The sequence below is a fragment of the Schistocerca piceifrons genome, chromosome 2, assembly GCF_021461385.2.
Source record: "Schistocerca piceifrons isolate TAMUIC-IGC-003096 chromosome 2, iqSchPice1.1, whole genome shotgun sequence".
NCBI lineage: Eukaryota > Metazoa > Arthropoda > Insecta > Orthoptera > Acrididae > Schistocerca > Schistocerca piceifrons.
This window is the reverse complement of record NC_060139.1, coordinates 454,128,016-454,147,592: the sequence shown is the minus strand read 5'-3', so window position 1 is coordinate 454,147,592 and position 19,577 is coordinate 454,128,016. Positions and strand designations below refer to the sequence as shown.

Sequence of the window (19,577 nt, the reverse complement as noted above, 5' to 3'; positions counted from 1 at the left end):
CACCACCATGATCGTCTTCAGATGATTGTTCACATGTTTACATTACATTTGTTGTTGTTGTTGTTAACATTAATTGTTGGAAAAAATAGCCAACAGCTAATGTAAAAAGCAACAAATATAAACGTAATTGTCTGAAGATGAAGTTGCCAGTTCGAAACAAGTAATGCAGTAATGGCGTTACTTAGGTAAATAAACAGCATTATTAACAGTGGCTGCTTGGAAAAACTTTCTTATTTGCTTTTAGGGCCAATCTATTTCCTGGGATGGCACTTTGAATGTTCTTAATAAAGTATTTATTTTCTAATTTTTCTTTTTTTTCTGTGGTGTTGCAGTAAGCAGCATAATTCCGTGGCATCAGGATATCTAGGTAAAAGTTCATGCAAAATCTAATGTACTGTAGTTTCAGATAAGGATAAGGACGCCTTCAAAACCATAGTAAGTCAAATGCCAGTCCTCTTCAATCATGTTGCATACAATATCAATGTTTCTTTGAACAAGCAGTTTTGGTCAGTCTTCACAAAATTCCCCACTGACATATGCGAAACCACAACGAAAATCTAGAAACCGACTGCACACCCTTTTCTGAATGTGACTGACTACCAAAACTTGAATGAAATGATCTGAGGCGCCCTCCTCCAGTATGTACTACTCCTCAACAGTCATCATCATGTGCTTATTTCACAATATGTGATGCTGTATGTTTAATTGAAAAGCACTTGAAGATCTGCTTTTCAAAGGCATAACGAAGTACTCAAAGTGGTCTCTTCCCAGGAACACAGCAGTGCTCAAGGGGTACTGTTGGGAGTCATTCTTTCTGTACGACCTTAGAACCAACTTCGCTTCAGTTCAATAGTCACCAGCACGCCCTTTCTCAATTCTTGCTGCTGACCAATATCTTCATTCTTTATTTTATCCATTTCAATCTTTTCTACAAGAAAAAAAGAGGAATTTCATTTCTTTTATCCATGAGATGGCTCTAATTTAGTCTACTAAGTGTTGCTGCTTCCAATGATTAGGTCAGTACAGGTGACAGATACATCTTGTAGAGAGTACTCTTGGAATATTGTGAAAATGACCTGTCCTGAAGCATCTGATATACCACATGGTAGAACTCTGAAGCTTCTGTATTATGGTGCATACATCTGTAGACAAAGAGCACATTTCCAGCTATGACAAGAACAAAATTTCAGGCATGGAGACAAAATGACAAATAATAAGCAAGTGTGAGATAATGAAATAACAGTGTAGTGGTTTATCACACATAACATGAATTCCATAGCACAGTGATAGTTTTAATCTCAGTGACTACAAAACACCATGCTGTGAAGATCAACAGGAAATGTAACATACCAGTTTTCACTGAGTAAGAGTTGTAAGGAATGGAGCACCTGTTCATAAATCAACAGAACATTTACGCAGACAAAAAAAATGTGTAGTGTACAACACTAACAAAGTATAACAGGCTATGATTTTATCCATGATGGATGCGATGTCATGGCTGTTAAACTCAGTGTTAAAATGGAGGCTCAACTACTTTTCACAATGCAAAAGCTTTACAGACTTCATGTGTGATTAACATTTCTTTTGTCAATGAGGAGGATAATATTACTGGAAATTACCTTGACTAGCAGGTGAATGTTATATGTACACTAGTGGCAGTATTGTTAGTGTTTTCTTATGTAGCTGTGTTGCTATTTAGCAAGTTGAAATGTATATGAAAGTATAATGCAGTTACTTGTGACTAATGATTGAACTGTTGCAAACAGTAATGTAAAAATTGCGTCACACTGTCTTCCAAACTAGATCTTTACCTTCTGAGGACAATATTACATCATTTGAGCCATTCCTATGAAGGGCAATGATCAAGACTGAAGTCCCATTCCAACACACAGCTCAAATCAGTCAGAAAAATCAATTTCAGCATTTCACAATGACGTGAAACTTTCATTATGATTTACTTTCACTTTATTACGCAAAATAATATGATAAAAGACTAGTTGCATCCTGAAAATCTGTAGTAGTAGTAGCAGTAGTATTATGAACCACAGTAACCATGGTAATAATTTTAGTTGCACTTACAGAGAAAGTACTTGGAAAATTTCAAATGGGATCCTAAAATAACACAAAAAAATGTTAATAAGTTTGCAAATGAAGAGATGTTTTTATTTCCTTATTTATTTACATGCCAAATCTGATTCACACATACACGTTCTTTCATTTCCATACAATTTGAGAAAATACCAGTCACAATAACATTTTCTTAAATTTGAGATTCCCCGTCAGAGATTTTATTGTAGTTTGCACAGGACACACCTGACAAAAAAAGACGTTTTTAAAGTTTGCATTACACAATGTAAGCAAAATTTTGAGAGTTTTATTCTGGATGCCAGCTCAGTTCAACAGAATGGATCTGCTATATTCAAAATTGGTTCCATATTTATAATACTGCACCAATAATTTCCCGTACCACAGAAAAACATTTTGAACTGATAGTACACCTTCTTTGTAACACAGATGCTACCGTACTGGGTAAGTTTCTGTCTAATTCTTTAATTTGTCCTTCACAATCTAGATTTCAATCACTATTAAAAGGCAGAAAATTTTATTTTAGTGAATGTCTTCCAATTACCAGTTTTAATACAAATAATACTGAAAATAAAATAGGAATACTGTAGATTTTGCAGTCAAAATTTTTGGCAGAAATAAACAGAAAACTGTTTACAACCATTTATCACATACATGTAAGGATAATAACTCAACAATACCTTTAGCCTCCACCCACTGAGTTTACTGCTGAAAGCATTTCCAATATAAGTACCTAACAAAGGAATTTAATATGGTACAAGATAAGTTTTATATGCCAAGCAGTGTGACAATATCTACATTTAATTGATCTGTTGATCACATATGCAAAGTCGATTAAAATGATTATGATATTCATACTTCAAAAAACTCTTTTATAAACTTTAATGAGATTTACGGAAAGGTCGCAGCATTAAAGGCTGAATATGACCTTTTTTCCCCCCCTTCAGTATACAACAGAGTTTACACGGAAATCAATGTGGAGGCTGCATGCATTCAAGTTATTACTACGCACTGATCTACAGTTGCAGACTAACAATACTGGTATTTGTTCCAAACTTCCAAGACAGGCTTCACAAATAAATCATTTAAAGTAGATGATACAACCACAATATTCTCCTTCCCATATAGCAACACCAAATTAAAGTTCAGTAATTTGTATAAAACAATCAGTTCACAAAGTTGTTGAAATCACAAAGAGAGAGAAAGGTTGCCCAGTACTCATCTTCAGGAGACACAGCTTTAAGTACTGCCAGTAGAAACACTTAAAATACAAAACAATACTGTGAAAATGGAGATCAGAGAGGAGTGGGGTGGTTGATAACTGAGACCATAAGTTAAGATAAACCCACTTGCTGAGGTCAGCTTTTGTCCTCACAAATGTAATGTCCAACTTCCCCAACTTAATTTCTCTATAAACCTAGATGAACAAATGTTTGGTTCCAAAACATGTGAGTACATTTTTCTGTTCAGGGAGTTGTCTCTCCTGAAAGTAAGCACTGGCCAGTCTATTGGCTTTGTGATTTTAGCAGTGTTCAGTAATTCATGAGTCTTTATAAACTAATGACACACAGAAAAGCAAAGATGCTTTTTTCCATTTGATAGACATTATGATTCTAAATGCAGCAAACACATGCAAAAATGTAAAATAATTTACAGAAATATTGTTTAACAGAGTACAAAAAATTTAAAAAAATTGAGAAACAGAAACTTCACAATTCAAATACAACTTGATGCAAAATAAGAATAGAATTTGAGAAGTTATTTTAGGATGTTTGCTTGAAATGCAAAGATTTCTATTATGCAGCAAAATGGTTATCTTCTTTAATCAACTACATGCTTCAAATTGTTTACCAATTCAAGAATTTAGTAACAATCACAAACAATTATGTTCACTCTTTTATTGCATACCACACACACCCCCAAGTATGAAACAACTTTTGTCATGCAATAGAAGTAAACATTAACATAAGGTCAAGATAAGCAAAAGAAAAAAAAGTGGCTGTGTTACATGAGTATGTATCTGAAATATTCCGACTGAAGTATCTAGAAAATTGATATGTGAAAATCTTTTCACTGTTCTCGTTGTGTTCCAGATTTTAAAATTTAACACAGTATTCACAGTCTACCAAAACTGCCAATTACATTAAAAACTGTATGCTGGTGTCATGAATGTGGATAGTCTGTTTGTTTATCTGCCTTCAGCTATGTTGAAATCTTCATTTCGAACTCTCCAATCTGTATTTTAGAAGAAAGGGACAACACATTTAGAACATGCTATCTGGTAAATTTCAAGAAAAACTAAGAAAAGTTGAAGATCTAACTGGCAATGCACAACACACAGAACATTTTAAGATACTGGAGAGAGAAGAACTATTTAAACAATGGCCAAGATATAAGTCTCTGTGGGGAAACAAGACATGAAAAATAAACAGCAGCATATGAGGAAGCTTAAACAACGTTAAACCGAGAAAATAATCAGCACACAGTTAACATCAAGTTACTTCTCAAGCCAAGAATACCACAACAGGCAGTCCTATCTGGGACTGTAATGGAGGGTTGAGAGCTCAGTAAGTAAAGTAAGGAAACAACTAAGATGAAAGCAGCAGGAAGACATATGAAAATTAATGTATGAAACATAAAGCAGATCAGAACAAAGAATACGTATCAGCACAATTTCTACAGCGCACTAAAGGCATGTGACACTCGAATCAGAGTAGAATAAAATAAACGAGGCTGTGAAGATACTCTGTTAATGAACTGCACAATCAGTATCACAAACAGTACACAAAATCAAAATCCACAGAGGACACTGCTAAGCTGCAAGGGAGTAACCAAACACAAAATCTAACCATGATAATTCTAGGAGTAATGTTAATAAGCATTTTTAAGTACTTCAAAAATAATGCCTATAAAACATAAAAATTTGGACATTCAATCTTGAACTACAGGCACTCATAAAAAATAAAAAAAATAATAAAAAAAACCACCAGATTCTACTGACTAGACAAAAGAAAAATGGGAGGCAAAATTAAAGCAGAGCTATGAACGACAAAAAGGTTATAAGAACACAAGCATGGTACAACTCATTCAAAGATCATCAGAAGAGCAACGTCAAATTCAGTAATGGGAAAAAGAACTGAAATAAATGATTAATATAAAAAGAGAATAAGAGGTAATTCTAGAAAACAAATGAACTGGAAAATACTGAAGAAAAGGGGAGGGGAGGGGGGGAGGGGGAGAGAACAGAAATACTGAATGCCTACAAGTGCAACAAGATAATGGTGGGAGCTGAGGCAGTACTGTATGCATAAGCTCATAATCTAGACATGTGAGGCGAATGCATTAATGAGCAATATTATGCTGCTGCCGATCTTTCTCTTTGAAAATTTGTATATTTTTAATTTAGTTTTCTCCTTTTTAATCTCAAGGTATTCTTTCAACTTGTTTTCCTTCTTTCCTTATTTTTTCCACCTTATATCCTGCTTCCGCGTTCTTTCTAGTTTTTGTATAATTCCAAACTTCTCACATTCTCATTGCTCTCCACTGCATGTTTTTGGCTATATGCACTGATATTTATAGGTTTTGTTTACTTTTCACCATTTTCTTGTCTTCTACAAAGTGTACACTAACTACTCTGCTTCCCTCAGGTTCTCACACTTTTCTTCTCTTCTTCCAAGATTTTATGTTTGCCCTACCACGTTTTTACTTTTTTTTTATAAGATCTTTCCATGGTCTTTTTATGTTCTGGTATTAACCAACAGTTTTATCGTTGATACCTAATGCAAGCTACCAGATAAATATTGGATACATTCTAGAAACCTCAAATTTTCTGCATCCTGCCAGACATGTAACAGCTCTCGTACACCAAATGTATGTCTCATCCTTTCCACTAAAATGACATAATTCCTAATAAAGATAATGAACACTGCACTTGAGCAGACATTATGGGTTTTGTCAGAATATGCTGAATAAGAACAACCGCAGCTATAATTAGTTCATCTGCTGAATGGCACCAACCGCACACTCTGGCAATTGCAAAAAAATTATCATTACAGCACAAAAATAAACATATCTGGACAAATTAAATTTTATGCACCTTGTAAAATATATATGTAAATCTTACAGTTGAAATGTAATCGTCTGTACCCATCATGAAACATAGTACTTAACACTGACCTGAAGAGTGACACACCTTCATACAGTGGTTGTCATTACTGTTATAATAACTAGGGATCAACTGACATAAATTTATTATAGATTATCCATATTCCTACTTTATATCATCAAATATGAGCCCATTCAGTCCTCCAGTGTGACATTCTTGAATAAGTAAGACATAGATTCTTTGTTGTGGATGCGACGAATTGCCTCTGAGAGGAGGACACTAATATCCACAGTCTTGATCTTGTGGCACTGCATCTTTTGTAGCTCATGAGGAATTGTATTTGTCACCACAACCTGGTAATAAAGAAAGAAATGACAACATAAGCATCCAATCCACAAATCCGAAAGATAAAACATTTTAGGATTAGTAGCTCTTTCCTTGTTTTTAATTCTACTTAAATTTCTGCACTATCAGCCCATGATATCATTAAGGAAGACAGGTAACATAGACAGACTGCATCAACAGCACTGAAATCAGTACATGGAGTATTAGCCCAGTTCAATATGAATTGGGAAATAAATCAGTTGTGACTTTATTAAATAGAATTATCCTAGCAATTGTCTGATGTGAATAAAACAAGTTTAGATCAAAATCTCAACCGCAGTCTTTCGGAGTCTTAACTACTGTTGCATCTCACCAAATGTTAGCTTGTTTCTCATCACTTCTTTCTCCTAGTTTTCTGTGGGATCTCTGTGTAAAAACTGCTCAATCATCGAATGAGTCACTGGAATTAATGAGTACTGAGAGGAACTTTGGAAAAGAATAACAGACAGTTTGTATGTTGGATGTCTTTCAACTTGACATTTGAAAATCTGGCATTTGTCACTTACATTTGTCAATTCTGCTAAAAGCTTAGCGAAAATAAAGTTTAAGGAGGTGTCATCTAACAGCAATTTTTTTCTCTCTATAGAGAAATAACAAAGTGAATGCTAAATGCTACAATACCTTTTGAATGCTCTGATATTTATAGATCACATGTCCCATGAGGAAATGCATGTGCAGAGATGCCAGAGAGAATTCTGAGGCACTTGAGCAATGATCTACACAAAATTTGTATACTGATATCATCATTCGTTCTGACTCTCCTTTTTTCGGCCAAGAATATTATTTCTAAATGCACAGAGTTGCCCCAAATAAGGCAAGTTTTTGTGTCTTAATGGTAGTTATTCACTTTCTGCATAAGGTCTTGAATGTGATACCTCCTAGAAAATCTTTCAACTATGTTCAGACAAAAGAATTAAAAATGTTAAACTTTAGCGATATATGTCCACCCATTGATCACAAAAATGTCAGTTTTCAGAGACCAAATGTTCTATGTTTTGTCTCGGCTAAGCAACGGTCTGTCAGTGAATCACAATTTAACTAACACAAACCTACATCATTTTGAATCAGCCTACTGTATTCAAGCCTTCTCCTCCCTCTGCATTTTTTTGCCACCGATACTTCCTTAAATGGATAATTAACTATTCCGCAACACCTCAGAATTTGTCCTACTTACCAGTTCTCTCTCTCTCTCTCTCTCTCTCTCTCTCTCTCTCTCTCTCCAGTCAAGCTGTGACACAAATTTCTTTTCTCTTGGACTCTATTCAGAACCTCTTCATTAGTTATCCAATTTATCCATCTAATCCTCAGTTCTTTTGTAACACCACTTTTAAGAAGCTTTTATGGTCTTCATGTCTATTGTGTTCATCATTCACACTTTCCTTGCATATAAGGCTACATTCCAGACAAATACTTTCAGGGAACACTTCCTAACACACACACTTCTATTCAATAGTAATTAAATTCTCTTTTTTCAAAAATGCTTTTCTTTCTACTAATAGTCTCCCTTTAATATAATGTTTGTATACTTCGCATAGGAGAAGGTGGTAGATGTACATTGACCAGTTTTCGTCCAAAGATCTGGGTGAATTCATTAATTTGTTCAGAAGGGGAGGCCAACAAGCATTTGCCACCTTAATGGTTGATCGGCAATGACAGAATTGACGCAAACGACCTGCAATTTTTCTCAAATGATTTTATAGAAACTATTCAGTAAAAAAAAAAATCATTTTTGCTTTACTTGTAGCTTCATATGTCAGGTTCATTATGGCATACCCATCATTTTGTTAATGGTCATAATTATTGTGATTTTTATGAGGAAGTAAGACACTGTGCGAAATTGGAAAAAGTTTGCAATGAAAAATAGGGGTCGCTAAAATTTTTCGTCTGGTGCATATTAAGCATAATATGTTGCTGCCTGTAAAATTAAGTTAACATATTGAATTTTTCGTTAGACATCATTGGTGGTCTCCACCTGCTACCAGTGTCGAAAAAATTGATCTGACATAGCATACTCTTTTGCTATCGCACTGCATTTCATAAATGGTTTGAGATACTGAAATGAGATTTTGGCAAATGGTAGCACACAAAGAGGAGAGTGCTTTGCTGTGTGGTTATTATGCAAAACTTCATTATCTACCATGTTATTCCACTATCTACAGACTTTTCCAATGAAAGAATGTAATTTTTAAGGGCTTTCGACAGCTGGTGAAATGTGAAATGCTATGGGTTTTGGAACAACATACGTGAAGTAATTACACATTTATTTTGTATCAAGGATGTGCTTTTTCGTAAGATGCTGACCTTACTTTTCCTCAGCTCCTCACTTAACAAATTTAATAAGCCACAGTTTCTGAATTCTCTCACAATAGTGTCCGCACAACATGTTATTGAGGTGAAACTGTGTAAATTCCACTGAGTTTTGGCAAAATAAGCAAAATTTAACTTGGGCAACATGAGAAATGTGTAGATTTTACTCAAAATTCTCCACTCATGACTCTCTCTGAAAGCTGCAAATGGTTAAAAGATTAGATGAAAATACATCGCTGCATATTCGGTGGAATTCTTGTTAGATACTAACCAAAGAAAAGCTGACAGAATTTTTTGAATGGTCACCATGCAAATATGGGCTTGGAGGGGGCCAGCTTAATGTTTATCAAAAATGTGAGTGTAGTCTTCAGTTTAGAATGGTACTTCTCCTCCAGCACTTGGCATATCCCCCCCATCCCTCTGAGTGACCCCTGACCATTGCTGCTCTCCCCACGCTTCCACAGCCAACTGCGCATCTAGCGGCCATGGCATTTTGTGCATACTATACTGTTGTCAGGTGTCTAGCTGAGTGCAGTCGTTTTTGTAATATTTCGACAGCGTACCTTGCCGTCATCTTCAGGTGATACCTGCAGAATGAGCATCTCTGCAGTATGCAGTCTACTTTATACTGGAATCGTCCACACCCCTTCCTCCACTGCTCGTCACATGCCACAATGGGTGGAGTGGTGGTGGTGGTAGGGCAAAGGGGGAGGGCGGGGGGGCTGCCCCACCGGATGCTGAGTGCAACCTCTGGTTCCTCGGCAGTCCTGTGACGTGCGTCGGGTGTGGAATTCACTCTCAGCCAATGCTGTGGTTTTTGGTTGGTTGAGTGCTGGGTCCCAAGCTTTGCTGAGAGTGAACCTAGAGTCTCTGTTGATCAGCCTGTCACAAATTGTATTTCAATAGTCCCTTTCAGAACACAGTCCCAAAATGACAATGTCTGTCTTAGCTCTTCCCTTTCTTCATACTTCATGGAGTCCCTTGTAGCCATGCAGTGGACTCAAAGAGCAAATTTTCTTGGTTGCTTAAGTTTGGTGTGCCTCCTGTGGTCCTGGCATCTTTCTTTGATTGTCCGTACTGTCTCCCTGCAATTACATGGAATACTGTAAATACCTGGTTTATGGAGTCCCATGTCATCTTTAACTATACGTAATATGACACGCATTTTTGGATTTGGACGAAAAATTCATTAATGTTACATTGAGCCAGGATTCTGACGATTTTGTTCAATTCTTTGCTGGTGTAAGGCAGATACACTACTGTCTTCTCCTCCTCTTTGTTTTCTGTCTGCTGGCTTGTAATTTCTGCCTGGAAGCACATTGGATTTGTCTCTCATCATATCGGTTTTTTATGGAAATGTGGTTAAGCTCCCTTGGTAGGCTTTCTTTGTCAGATATTGTGTGGGCCCTGTGTACCAGCATATGTAGCACACCCTCACACAGTTAAGGATGATGGCAACTACCAGTATAGAGATACATATCAATGTGGGTGGCTTTCCTGCACACACTGTGTCCTATAGTGCTGTTCGTTCCGTGTTTGACTAAAACATCCGAAAAGGGGAGTTCGCCAATCTCATACACCTCCATGGTGAAACTGATACTAGGGTGCAGAGAGTTCAGATGCCAAAGGAACTCCTGAAGTCTCTCACTCCCATGTAGCCACACCACAAACATGTCATCAACATATCTAAAGAAGCATGTAGGCTTCAGTGCAGCTATTTCCAGAACTTTCTCTTCAAAGTCCTCCACAAACAAGTTTGTCACAACTGGTGACAGAGAGCACCTCATGGTGACGCCGTCCATTTGTTCATAACAGTCGCAATTAAAGAGAAAGAATGTGGAACCAAGGACAAATCTGAAGAGCTTAGTCATTGTTGGGTTGAAATTTTCCCTGATCGACTTGAAGGAATCAGCAAGCAGTACTCTGAGAAGAGGGATACCACATCAAAGTTCACCTTAAGATCCTTGTCGGAGACACCTAGTTCTTGCACCTGTTGAATGAAATGTACATAATTCCTAGTGGTGCTGACATTTATCAATGTAGAGACTTAATACTGCCATTAGATGTTTGGCAAAACCATGTGAATGTTACTTACAATAGGAAGTAGAGGAACATTCCATTTGTGAACCTTTGGCAAGTCATAGAGCCTTAGTGGTACAGCAGCTAGTGGTTGTAGTTTCTTGATAATTTCCTTAGGCTGGGACTGCCACAGATGCTCAACATCATTTTCTTCTTCTTCTTCTTCTTCTTCTTCTTATTATTATTATTATTCACTCTGTTGGTTGGGTCTCTGTATGCTGTATCTTCAAGGTGGTCACACATTTTGTGATTATACTCTGACAGTGGTAGGAGTACAGCTGCATTTCCTTTGCCTGCAGATAAAATGAATTTTTTGGGATCATTCCACAGTTCTCAAATGGCAGCTCTTGCTGCTTTCATGGTGTTCGTGCTTGGTGGTATGGCTCTACTGAATGCACAGGACATTTCTTACCTTATTTCTTCCGCATTGTTTCTACGGAGGATGGAAATTACTTGTGCAATACCACTGATGAAATCTGTAACAAGCATAGCAGTCAGTGATTGTATGAAGTTGAGTCCCATTTTGCCACATTATCGATCTCTTTCCCCGTGAGTTGATTACGGTTCATAGTTGCACTTCTTGAGACTGTTGTTCTCTTGCTGCCAATCATTCAAACTTAGAGACCTGTTTGATAGCAGCAATGCATCAAGACTCATCTGCATGAACCTAAGAAATGGCATCAATCCACTCGCATGAATTAGGTGAGAAATAGGAGGCGCTGACATGCTGATCAACAGACACACTCTATTCACTTTCAGCAAAGACTGCTACATAGCACTCAGTCAACTAAAATTAAAGTGTCAGCTGAGAGTCACTTCCACACCCGACACAAGCCACAGAAGTACTAAGAGATCAGAGTTTGTGTCCGACATTTGATGGTGTCATCTTCCCAACCACTCCACTCATCATGGCGTGCAACCAGCAGTGGAGGGAGCGGTGAGGGATGATGAGAGTATAAATGAGGCGAGATGTAGCACAGATGCTTATTCCACATGTATCACCCGAAGACGATGGAAAGGTACAATGACAAAATATAGTGCAACGAAAACGGCTCCACCTAGCTGCACACCCAACTACTGCACAAACAGTTGATTCACTGGGAAATCCTAAGATTACACATCAGATTCTTCCACAGGGAGGAGATGTACCAGAGATGTAAGAAACTGGATAACATTTGTGACAGGAAGGAGTGTCTACTCAGCTCTCTCACCTTCCTGATGAGGTGCCTGGAAAAGGGACTCAACTTCATACCACCACCAATCGCTATACCTGTTACAGACGTCATCAGTGGTATAGAACAAGTAATTTCTACCGTGCTTAGCAATGATGCAGAAGAGATACGCCAGGAAATGTGCCACACAATCAGTAGAAACGTTCTGCTGAGCACGAACACCATGAAAGCGGAAAGAGCTGGCATTCAAGAATTACAGAACAACTCTGAAACAGCCATTCTACCTGCAGAGAAAGGAAATAGCACTACACTACTACCACTGGCAGAGTACCTACTCGAGGATCCAACATGCAGAAAATTGAAGGGAGACCTGATCAACACAAGACGACTACTATTGAGCTTCTGAAGGAAATCGTCACAAAACTTCAACTGTGAGCTGCTGCACCGCCAAGACTCTATGGCTTAACAAAGGTTCACAAACGAGATGTTCCTCTACGTCCTGTAGTAAGCAACACAGGCACACCAACAGACCAGATGGCCAAACAGCTAATGTCAGTATTAAGCCACTATGTCAGTAAATGTCAACACCATATCAGGAACTCTGTATATTTCACTCAACAGATGCAAGAACTATGCCTCCATGATGAGGACCTTATGATGAGCTTTGATTTGGTATTCCTCTTCACCAGAGCACTGCTTGCCGATTCCCTCAAATTGATCAGGGAAAAAAATCAACCCACAATGACGAATCTATTCGGATTTGTCCTCACGCCAACATTCTCTCTCTTTAACTGAGACTATTATGAACAAATGGATGACATTGCCATGGGGTGCTTTCTGTCAGCAGTTGTGGCAAACTTGTTTATGGAGGATTTTGAAGAGAAAGCTCTGGAAGCAGATGCACTGTGTACATATGTTGATGACACATTTGTGGTGCGGTTACATGGGAGTGAGAGACTTCAGGAGTTCCTACAACATCTAAACTCTCTGCATCCTATTATCAATTTCACCATGTGAAATGAGTAATCCCCTTTTTGGATGTTTTAGTCAAACACAGAAAGAACAGTACTATAGGACACAGTGTGTGCAGGAAAGCCACCCACATTGATACCTATCTCTATACTGCTAGTTGCCGTCAACCTTAACTGTGTGAGGGTGTGCTACATATGTTGGTACACAGGCCCCATACAATATTTGACAAGGGAGCACATTTTCAAGAAGAACAGATATGAAGAGAGACAAATCCAATGTGCTTAAAGGCAGAAAGTCCAAGCCCAGCAGACAGAAAACAACCTGGAAGAGAACACAAGGTGTATCAGCTGCACATGGCAAAGTATCGGACGAATCAGACAAAATCGGCAGAATCCTGGCTTGATATAACATTAAATGAGTTTTCCGTTCACCTCTAAATACCTGTGCTGTATTAGATACGGTACAAGATGACTTGCAACTCTGCAAACTAGGCGTTTACCGTATTCCATGAAAATGTGGTAAGGTTTATACCAGAGAGACTGCACAAACAACCAAAGAAAGATGCTAGGGACATAGAAGACACCCCAAATGTAAGCAATCAACAAAATCTGCAGTGCAGAACACTGCATGGCTACAGGGGACGCCATGAAGTATGAAGCAAAGTGCTACGACAGACTGTGTCGGTCTGGGTTTGTGTTCTGAAGAAGGCTATTGAAATACGAGTGGCTGGTGGGCTGGTCAACAGTGTTTCTGGATTCGCTTTCAGCAAAGTTTGCTATGCACCACTCTGCCAACTAAAATAACAGCATAGGCTGAGAGCAACTTCTGTGCCAGACGCAGGTCACAGGAGTACTGAGGGACCAGAGTCCACATCCAGCATCTGGCAGCACCATCCCCATCACCACTTGCCCTGTCACCGTGTGCGACTGGCACTGGAGGAAGGAGTGGGGGTAACAAGAGTATAAAGCAGGCTGGATGTAGCTAAGATGTTTATTCTACAGGTATTACCTGAAGATGGTACGCTATCTAAAATCTTGTTACAAAAATGACTGTACCGGCTGGACACCTGACAACAGTTGATTCGCCAGGAAAGCCTAATTACGCTTTTTTATACTCTTTATTTCTGCCAACATCCACTATTTTGCTCACCAAATTGCAAAACTCATCTACTACTTCAGTGTTTCATTTTCTAATCTAATTCCCTAAGCATCACTTCATTAACTTGGTTTTATTTTTACTTATTTTCATCTTATTACCTTTTTCCATTCAACAGATCACAGGCAAATAATATAGTTTTTTCCTTCTTCCTGAATTTTAATTCATTTTCTTAATTTTCTTTAGCATTCACTCTGTGTGCAAATCAAACAACGTTGGGAAAGACTGCCCTACTTCCTTCTCGACTAATGCCGCCCTGAATATACTTCAATCTGATTCATGTACAAGTAGTCACTAAAATTTCACCTCTACCCCCCCCCCCCCCCCCCTCCCCAATGATAACTCAGAATTTCACATTGTATACCATTCAAAATTGTCAATAGCGTTTTCTAAGCCTACAAATGCTGCAAACATGGATGTGTCCTTCCAACTATCTTGTAAATTAAAAAGTAAGGTCAGCACTTGCTTTGCATGTTCCTACATTTGTCTTAAGCTCAAAACGAATTTCCCCAGTTTGGTTTCTAACGCTCACGCCAGTCTTATGCAGTTTTGCAACGATGACTTATTAAATTTATTTAACAATACGCACAATTTCTCAGTATTTTCTTACTTTGGCATTGGGATTATTAGAATCTTTTTGAAGTCTGAGAATATTTTGCCCTTCTCATACATTCTACATATGAAGTGGAACAGTTCTGTCATGGTTGGTCTTCCCACAGATCTTAATAATTCTGAGAGATATGATGAATCATATATTTTTTCTTTCTTCGTTCTTTTCTTTACACACATGTACGCTATATACACACAAAGCCTAAGGTAAAGCAATGAGTTGTTTTATGCAGAGATAATGTTTCAATACAAAAAAAGAGAAGAGATACGCTCTTCAATTGATCACATCCTGTGTCTTTACCAGTTTGGTTCTGGAAGTGGTAGCAGGCGAACGTATGATTAGATCTGTCATTGTTTAAAAATGTGTATTTCAAGCTTACATTAAAAGTATTCAAAAAAGGTATTAGGAAAGGAAAGTTTTAATCATATATTCACATCAACCACACCTGTCTGTTCACCATTTCGCCTGCGCCAAGAATACAGCATCAGGAGGTTCGGAGCAGACAAGAGGAATTTGCGTGAGCAGTGGAGGAGCAATCCTGCATCGGCATTTTTATAATCAGGACTATGCACAATGGAATTAATGTGAAGCAATACATAACTCAAAGTATGAATATTGAAATTAAATGTAGTGACATTGAAGGTCTGTTGATATTAGTACAGTTGAAGTTCACCCAGAATATGTTCCAGATTTATAAATTACCTACCAGTTTCTTTCAACTATTCTTTCCACTCAATTTTTTTTCTTTCAATTAGTCAAGCAGCAATTATTGATCAACTTCCATTATTTTCCTGCCCACATTCTGCCACTATTCAGAGAACACAATAATCAATCATCTAGTACCTTGTTTTACTTTAGATCTTTCAGCCCTCTGTTAAATTCTTCTTACAGCATAAAATTATCTACTTCATCTTCATTCACATCATCTTTCTTTTCCATTTTAAAGATTCCTCCCTTTATATAGCCCTTCCACATAGTCCTTCCACCTTTGCCTTCTTTGAAAAGTACTGGCATGCCATCTGAGCTCTTGATGCTCATACTCCTCTTTTCTTGAAAGTTTTATACAGGGTGAATCACCTAAAATTTGCACCACAAATGCAGAAATGGAAAGTGCTACTAATGCACTGTTTTCACAGAAAGGATTGGTAGTCAGGGGCTTGTATTGTCAGCCAACCAACAGATTGTAATAATACTTAAAAAGTGTATTTTCTGAGCAGACATACACTTTTTAAATGGAACAATGCCTGTTGACATTAACAAACTAAAAGTAGGGTAAATCAGAATGTCAATGGTATTTGTTGTAGGATTCTAGTGCGAGTCATTTATGAGAGATCGAATTCTGAAAAGTTTCCAAAAGACAAAAGTAAATAAGGTTAAGAATGATAGCAAATACAAAACACACTAAATCAGATAACTTTTTGTTTCAGCACTTCACACTCAATGTGAGGCACTCAGGGGTTAGCACTCATTTGGTCATCATAGTGTGTTAAGAACGACAATGCCTAAGGTTATCAGCCTAGTGTAACATTGGTCTATGAATGCATAATTTAAAGTAATTATAATATAATGTTTTAACTACTGCAATATTAAACAAAAAATGATATTCAATTTTAAGAAACCAAAACACAGATTAAATAACCTTTACCTCATCTATTGGTGAATCTTCAATGAGTCGTGGTGCGTCTGAAGAAAGCAGTCCATGGGTGGCAAGGACATAAATTTTGTATGCCCCACGCTCCTTCAGAACTTCAGCAGCAGCTACAAATGATTGCACGTCATCAACCATGTCATCCTGCAAAAACCAAATGTTGTAATACATTTCCCTCAGACAAAAAAATTTCTCAGATGTAAAATAAACAGTATCTGGGGTGGTCTTCACCTTTATTTAATATGTGATATAATTTAGGGGAAAGACAATAGTGTCACCACATATAAGCTAATCATCTGTTGGAAAAAGGTTGTTACAAGGAAGGGAAAAAAGGGTAATTGCCTGATTATGTGGAAGATCATCACAGAATTTCTACCAACATTAAATCTCATATGATTATTAAAACTAGTCTGCTGTTCTCAGAACACTGTTTTAAATTTTGAACCAAATGCTTCATTTCATTGGTGATAACACGATTTTGTCTCTTGGGCATTATCAAGCAACATCACACAAAAATTGAATTACCAGTACATGCCTCCGTCTGTCAGCATGTCAAGATCTACAGAGCAGTGTGGAAAGATCAATACATAACAGTATCCCACATTCCCATTGATTGGCAAATCAGTGTACAATCAGAGATGTGACATTCCACACCTGGCACCAAGAAAAGAGTGGAACTGATATTTTTAAGTTACTGTTCTTTGCTCTCACAAATGCCTACTATATTATAGTATTGAGGTAATTTATGCAGAACCTGGTCTACACAGAGTTGAAATATAGCTGACACACTTGGCACTTGGAATAATAATAATAATAATAATAATAATAATAATAACAAACCTTCAAATATTTTGTGAAATGATTTGTTTAAAAGTAAGAGATAATACAAACTAGAGAAACATTTGACATGCTTCTGAATAATGCTTGAAATCATGTACAAATGAGATGCCAACTGAGAACAGGAAATCTGAAAGGGTACTATAGGATATTTGTCTGGTGGACCTTATAGCCTGCCTGCTGCTTTGTGACCTTGATATATATATATATATATATATATATATATATATATATATATATATATATCATCTATGACCGAAGGTGTAAAACAGATCTAACAATTATTTTATCTCAAAAATTTTTTGGTACAAAATCCTTCAAATGGCACCATTTACTGTAGATGATTTTCAACATAAAATGTTTCTCTAATTGTTTTGCTTCTTACTTTTAGACAAACCATTTTACAAAATACTTCAACTATCCTTTTTTCCAATTTTTGTTCAAAGTGTCCTACATTTAGTACTTTATTCAAAGGGACCCATTTTAAAAATTGTATATCATACAAATTCAACTTTCTGAATGCAAAACAGCTACACTTGGAAGAGATTAACTTTCTGACGCATCATTTGCCTTCCTAGCATCTATTGTTCTCAGAATACCCTAAATTTTGTACTTGATTCATAGGAAACCTTTTTGACAGGCACACCAATGAAACTTTTTATGTGCAAGTTGGCTAGACCTCGAAGAGAGGAGCTTTTCTTCCTCAAACCTACACCTCACACTTGTCTATTTGATGTCCAATTTGTCCTTTGGCTATGAAAATTAGATTAAAAAAATTCCCTCATATCAGTAATTATATTTTTCTTACTTGCCTTTATTATTGCACAGTTACTGCAAAACTAGACCTCAAGCTAGTCATTTACATGCCACATTTGTACATTCCCACTCTTGGTTTGTGTATGAAAATTTGGACAAAAACCAACTGTGTAATTTTTAGGGAGTCACATTTTCATTACACTCAAACATTTGACCAAAAAAGTACTGGAATACACTGGGCAATACAACCACCATGCCATACTAATATTTTGCATCTATTGGTAATTACAAATACACTTTCATTACAAAGAATTTGGAAATATATTTACCACCTGTTAATTTAGGTAATAGTTCTGGCTAGGATAGGTGACAAAAATCCTTTCCTTACTGGGTGTTTATTGTAGATTTGAAATTCCCACATAAATTTAAGTAGGCTGATGATTAATTTGAGCAGAGCCTTGTTATGTGTAGTTAAAGGCTCAATTATATCCAAGGTTTGGAGGCAAATCAGTTATTCTTTTGCAGGTTATTTTACTATGATTGGTGCAGACCAGCCCATAAAACTCAAATGCAGAATTTTATGAGTGATTTCTGTTTTAAAGATATTTGTGGCCGAAGATCGTTTGCGAAGAGTGTGAAAAATTCTAGATGCACAACAAAAAAGGAGTGGAATGGATAGTTTCAAGCAATTAAAATAATTTGAATAATCAAACCAAATGTAGTCAAACATATTTAAACTGACAGCTGCATAATCAGTGACATGCTGATTTTGAGACAGAGACATGTTTGTGTAAGGAGCAGTCAACAGAAAACTAGATAGATTGAAAAAAAGTATGTATGTACGCAAACTGTATATTATTCCTAAAGTAATTACCATGACTGTAAATACACTTATACCAATGTGAGACAAGATGATCAATGCCTTCGCAAAAAAAATGTTTGACCAAGATTGTATCCACACATGCACCTCTTCATCCAAAGAAAATTCACTGCCACAAATGTCTTTCTTCAGGAGTCCACAAATATGGAAATCACATGGGAAGAGATCAAGAAAGTCATTGCTCACCAATATCGTGGCCTCCCAGGTCACCTGACTTGAAGCCATTGGACTTGGTAGTCAATGAGCTCTGGGAACATATTGTGGGAGGTCGTCAAGGCATTCCAGATATGTCTGGGAGTTTCAAACGAGTGTGGGCATCACTGAAGAGGTGCTGAAGCTTGCCTTCACATGATCAGTGGCCATGTGGAACACTTGTTATAACTTGTTTGTCCCTTAAGTGCATACCTGCTGTTTAGATCCTCAGGAACTCTCTTATAATATGTTCATGTACTCAGTCATAATATGTGTGATAGAAGAAACCTATATGTAATAGTATCACACACACACACACACACACACACACACACACAAGCATGTGTGCACCTAACTCATACACAAACGCTTACTGTCATCTCTAGGCTGACTGA

General features: G+C 37.2%; 1 protein-coding gene across 2 annotated transcripts in view; it reads right to left on the bottom strand.

Annotated features, from left to right (window-relative positions):
* Positions 1-2,137: 2,137 nt before the first annotated feature.
* Positions 2,138-19,577, bottom strand: part of LOC124777564 (phosphoribosyl pyrophosphate synthase-associated protein 2) — a 77,596-nt gene continuing 60,156 nt past the window's right edge. The window contains exons 7-9 of one of the 2 annotated variants that reach the window (XM_047253021.1): positions 16,515-16,661; positions 6,360-6,543; positions 2,138-4,320 (exon numbers count right to left, since the gene is read on the bottom strand). In XM_047253021.1, coding sequence (XP_047108977.1) covers positions 6,385-6,543; positions 16,515-16,661 — 306 coding nt within the window. In that variant the 3' untranslated portion in view covers positions 2,138-4,320; positions 6,360-6,384. Of the gene's footprint in view, positions 6,544-16,514; positions 16,662-19,577 lie in introns of both variants that reach the window. The other variant, XM_047253020.1, reaches the window with a different exon arrangement.